The sequence below is a fragment of the Arvicanthis niloticus genome, chromosome 5, assembly GCF_011762505.2.
Source record: "Arvicanthis niloticus isolate mArvNil1 chromosome 5, mArvNil1.pat.X, whole genome shotgun sequence".
Classification (NCBI taxonomy): Eukaryota; Metazoa; Chordata; class Mammalia; order Rodentia; family Muridae; genus Arvicanthis; species Arvicanthis niloticus.
In genome coordinates this window covers 92,014,825-92,020,424 of record NC_047662.1, presented here as the reverse complement: position 1 = coordinate 92,020,424, position 5,600 = coordinate 92,014,825, and the positions used below count along the sequence as shown (strand labels likewise).

The following is a 5,600-nucleotide window of genomic DNA, read 5'->3' as shown; positions in this document are numbered from 1 at the left end:
CAACAGCTAACTTCCCCATATGAAAAGCATTCCTTCATCAGGTGCAATTTCATTTTCCATAAAGATTGCCTGTAAATCTCATTAAGCCATCATCAGGAAGAGCGGTTACTCAGGCTCTTGTTCACCCATCTTGATGCTTCCATATCTAGCACAGCTTATCTCATACATAATATGAAACTCTCCTTCTAGTTGAAAGAGAAAAATGTCATTATCTCTTTTCCTTTACATCAATGTAGCAAGCCTGACTTACTTTATAATGTATTTGAAAAAAAAAGTAAAGTTCTTCATCCTCAAAACAGTGACAGTAGGAACATGTTTATTTCTTGTTTGAATAACAATTACACCAGGCAAGCTACTGGTGATAATTGGATCTATGGGACATCATCCCTGGAGTTTCAGCATTTGTAATGCTGTACTGACAGATTTGCAACTTTAATTTGCTGCAATATTTGGAAAATTTTCAAAAGCAACAAATAGACTAAATTGCCTTCCAGAGGCAGAGGCTGGTCCTTTGGAGAATATTTCTGTAGCTCAGTCACTAAGGCAACTATAGACATGAAAAATGCAGACGTTAGGTATCCCTCACCATGAGAATATACATCATCACTTTCTTAGGTTAGAAAGGAAACTCCAATTTGTTTTTCAATGTTCAAGGTTTTTCAATTAATTTCTTTGGTATCTTCAGAAGTCTGTACATTATTTTACTTATTGACTCTCCAAATCATTTCGAGCATCTCTGTAGGAATGGCAAAAGAAACTGTGAACTTGGGAGCTAGAGGTTTTCCTTTAGGAAGAGTATTACCAAGCTAAGAGAAGAAAATCATCTTAGAAACTTAAAGGTAAATCCAAATTTGTAGATCAGCTACAAATGTACTTTTGGAATAAGGGGGGAGCAAACAGTTGTTTCCTTTGTTACTCTCTTACAATGTTTACTTAATGAATTCTTCTCTCTCTCCACCTTAACAGGAGAAAAGGTCTTGCTGCAAAAGCAACAAGTTCACCATTTACTGTGGACTTGATGGCTAAGTTATATTAACGACTGACTGTTCAAACATGCACCTCTACAGTAATACTCTCAATCTAGAGAGGCGCTTAAATACAAAGCCTACGTTCATATGAAGGAAAACTTGAAAAATTTTAAAGTAGGGTTGTTTGCTTTATATATATATTTCTGCTCCGTAATCCATCAGGACATACACATGAACATATTATCATAAAATGGTCCTGGGAAACTGGACCTCTGTCACAGTGTTTTTCTTTCTGGGATTTTCTCAATACCCCAGAATTGAAGTCACCATATTTGTGCTGAGTCTGCTGATGTACCTGATCACCTTGCTGGGAAATACTATTCTGATCTCCATCACTATCCTTGATTCTCATCTGCATACTCCCATGTACTTTTTCCTCAGCAACCTCTCCTTTCTAGACATCTGGTATACCTCTTCTGCTCTCACTCCTATGCTGGCAAACTTTGTTTCAGGGAAAAACACCATTTCATTTTTGGGATGTGCTTCTCAGATGTACATCTCTCTTGCCATGGGCTCCACTGAATGTGTGCTTCTCTCTATGATGGCCTATGACAGGTATGTGGCCATCTGCAACCCTCTGAGATATCCCATTATTATGAACAGGAAAGTTTGTGTACAGATTGCAGGCAGCTCCTGGGTTACAGGCTGCCTCACTGCCTTAGTGGAAACTGGACCTGTGATTCATCTGTCTCTCTGTGGTGGCATCATCAATCATTTCACCTGTGAAATTTTGGCTCTCTTAAAAATGGCCTGTGGAGACACTTTCATGGTGCAGGTAATTATGTTAGTGATCAGCATCCTTCTTCTCCCATTGCCAATGTTGCTCATTTGTGTCTCCTATGCATCCATCCTCTCCAACATCTTGAAGATCAGCTCAGTGGATGGCCGAAGCAAAGCTTTTTCAACATGTGCAGCCCACTTGACTGTGGTGGTTCTGTTCTATGGGACAGCTCTCTCCATGTACCTGAAGCCCTCATCTGTAAACTCACAGGAAATAGATAAATTTATGGCACTGATATATGCTGGACTAACACCAATGCTAAATCCTATTATCTACAGTCTACGGAACAAGGAAGTAAAAGTGGCTGTGAAAAAATTGTTGATGAGAAACCCTATCAGTTCTATCTTAACTTCTGTCCTCAAATAATATTGGAATAAGTCATATTCATCCAGATATATCTTAAAATTTGTTGAGAAACTGCATAAGACAAGCCAATTTCCTAGAAAACACTAATTTTAATTACAATGACCATCATGTACTATATCCTGAATTGCTTTGTAAAATGTTTTATATCAACAGATCATTTATATAGAAATATGTTGTCAAAAAGGTAGTTAGCATTTATTGCATATTAGTATGTACTTAAAATTATGTAACTACCTATTCTTTCCTATTTGACGTACTAAGTGATCTCATTGTCCAGCAGTGACATAACCATGAAAATAAGTAATATAACAAGGATGTAGAATTGTTGGTCAGCAAATTCTGAAGTAATATTTTCTCAGTGATTTGCAACTATCTCTGCCTTTAAAAAGAAAGATATTTCAAGTTGGTATGTGCATATATGACCATCACTATCTGTTACTCCTCTAGTTTCCAAAACATTAAAATGTGATTTTTTTTTTTTTCAGATTTGGTGAGACCAACTTTGAATGACTACTTATTTAGGTTGCATATGTTGAGAAATCAATAAATATCTATAACATAAAAAGTATATCATAATAGGATTTGTACGATTATAATTTTATTCATGATCCTCACTAAAAATATAAAAAATGAGCAATCTGGAATTATAGGCCCAATGATAAAAATAATTTCATATTATACTTCAGTGTCTTAATAAATTCATCAAATACTCACCCAAAATATTATTTTAACACATTAAATAACTGGCCTGGGATTATAGCTCGATAGTTGAATTATTATGCAGCATGTCCAAGGACTTAGCTTTAACCCTTCAGCACTGTTAAAAAGACATTTTAAAAACATGTTGCTTAACTGACCATGTAGGACTGATAAAGCACTCTACTCTATATTGAATATATTTTAAAAGAGATACTGTATCTGTGTTAAAAATATATGGATTAAAACATTCATAAACATGTTTAATATGTGTGAAGAAAACTGCAAATTAAGATGTCATCATGATACAAACTAATGTGTTTTTCTTTTCTATTAAATCCTCCTGGAGTCTGGACACAAAGCTGACATATATATTACTTCCTTGAAATTATGTAAATGATGGCTTTATCCTATGAAAGTGTATTTCTTGCTATCTCAGACAAGCCTTATGTGGGTCTTATGTTTAAGAAAGGAGAGGTGATCACACATAAGTATCACCAAGCACTGGGGTGAACTCTTGTAATCCCAACACTGTGGAGGCTTAGGCAGAAGGATTATAAAGCCAGCAGTGGTCATATACTGAGATCCTTACCTAAAATAAATAAAAAATAATAAAGAAATAAGGGAGAGAGACAGAGACAAACAGAGAAACAGAGAGAGACAGACAGTCACAGAAAGATGGAAAGAGAGAGGGGGTGAGGGGGAAGGGGATGGGGAGGGGAAAGGAGAAGGAGAGGGAGAATGGGAAAGGAAAAGGAACAGATGAAGAAAGAAGTTATTATGTGAGACACATACCTGAGCAAGACTGGACTAAGAAAAAAATAATTGTCACTGGTGCATGGATTTAGGAAAGAAGCCTATAAGAAATATGTAAGGTTTCAGTGAGACAGAATTCTTCTGGTGATCTTAATTCAAATCCCCTTAGCATGCATGAGAGAAGTTCTCACTCTCAACTCTCTGACACTACACTCTGTCAACACAAAATTTCTCCAAAAGGAGGAACAGTTATTTTTATTTCATTTTTACTTAAATAGTTCATTGTAAGCAGTGACCACAATATAATATTTTTTTTTGGCTAAGAGTCCATAGTTTATAGAGGACATATATGAATGAGGAATTTTCTTTGGAACAGCTCATGAAGATGCTCAGAGGCAAAACCCAATTACATGGCCTCAATTGCTCTGGTTGGGTCAGTAGCCTAAACAAGGCCCTCTAACTTCAAGAGTTTGGGGAGTAAGTTTTTTTTATAGTCTAGATGTTCTGTGTAGTCCACAGATAAACCTGTGTATGCAATCCTGGAGTGTGCTTTAATTACTTCATCACTGTCACTTGTCCCATCAGTAGTTCCCACAGCTGCAGCAGCCCTTATTGTATTTGGAGAAGAAGCAGTTCATTGGAATGTGCTTGACTGAATCACACCACAGTTCATTTCTGCTTCTCTAGGGAAACATCCAGTTTACTCTTTGTTTGTAATGTTTACATTCATTGTACTTCCATACTTCAGTGCACATGTGATTGACTTCAGTGAGTGAGTGGGTTTTGGTTTGGAAGCTTTACCATTTTAGCTCTCAGAGAGCAGCCAGATTTCAAGGTCTAAGGGAGATCTCACCGGCTTTGAACAACCTTTGGGAACCACCTATAGGTACATTCATGCAAACTGATAGGAAACACTTTCTTGTTAAATAGTCTGGAAGGATCATTGTCTCATCATGTTGGGTAACTCCATTAAAACCGAGCACATGTGCATGTGTGCATGTATGTGTGTATGCATATGTGCATATGTGTATGTGTGTGCATTTGTATGTGTTTTTAAGTAACTTTATAAAATTGTATGCTTTCGTATGACTTATCAAAATATGCACTTATATTATTTATTATACCTGCCTCTCCCTCTGTATCAAGGTACCTCTCTCCTCTCCATCTTTCTCTCTCTCTCCCTTAGTTAAATCCTCCACCCCAGTTTTCTACCTTATCCATCATAGAACCTGTGTCTTGCTATTCTCCCTTCTAAAGCCCTTTTACTCCCATTCCCCAATGGTCTTTTCTATTTTTCTGGCTTCTATGTATATTCTAAGTCATACACACAAAACAAAAGATTCAGAGCTAGGATCCACAAATAAGAAAGAACATATGGTGTTTGTCTTTCTAGTTTGGCTTACTGAACTTGGTGTAGTGTTTCCCAGTTCCATTCATTTACCTGCAATTTTTATGGTATCATTTTTCTTTACCACTGGAAACATTTTGATCATGTATATATACACCACACTTTTACTATCCACTCATCAGCTGGTGGGCATTTGGTTGTTCTCATTTCAAAGCTATTGTCAATCAAGGAGTAATTAATATTGTTGAGCAAGTTTCTGTAGAGTGCAATGTCCAGTCCTTCAAGAATACATCAAGAAGTGGTGTAGCTGGGATATATGATAGATCTATTTTTATTTGTTTATTTTTATTTTATGTGAGTTGTTTGTCTACATGTATGTATGTGCAACACATAAATGCAGTACATGGGACCAGAAGAGGGCACTGAATTTTTTGAAACTGGAGTTAAAGATACTTGTGAGCCATCATGTGGGTGCTGGGAATTGAACCTGGGTTCTCTGGAAGGGCAGCCAGTCTCTTAACTGCTGAGTCATGTCTCATACCTCAGCTTGTTAGTTTTATGAGTTCTAATTTGTCAATTGTTGCTTTTTATTCCTGAGCAAATGAAGTCCAGTTCAGAAAGTTCT

General features: G+C 36.6%; 1 protein-coding gene across 1 annotated transcript; it reads left to right on the top strand.

Annotated features, from left to right (window-relative positions):
- Positions 1–501: 501 nt before the first annotated feature.
- Or13f1 (olfactory receptor family 13 subfamily F member 1) lies at positions 502–2,743 on the top strand. The gene is made up of 2 exons (XM_034503658.2): positions 502–839; positions 967–2,743. Exon 2 carries the CDS (start codon positions 1,219–1,221, stop codon positions 2,173–2,175), a length of 957 nt encoding a protein of 318 aa, XP_034359549.1. The 5' UTR covers positions 502–839; positions 967–1,218; the 3' UTR covers positions 2,176–2,743.
- The last annotated feature ends 2,857 nt before the right edge of the window (positions 2,744–5,600 follow it).

What these genes read in the sequence shown, in the direction of transcription:
- Or13f1 (XM_034503658.2), top strand. Translation starts at nt 1,219, where the DNA reads ATGGTCCTGGGAAACTGGACCTCTGTCACAGTGTTTTTCTTTCTGGGA.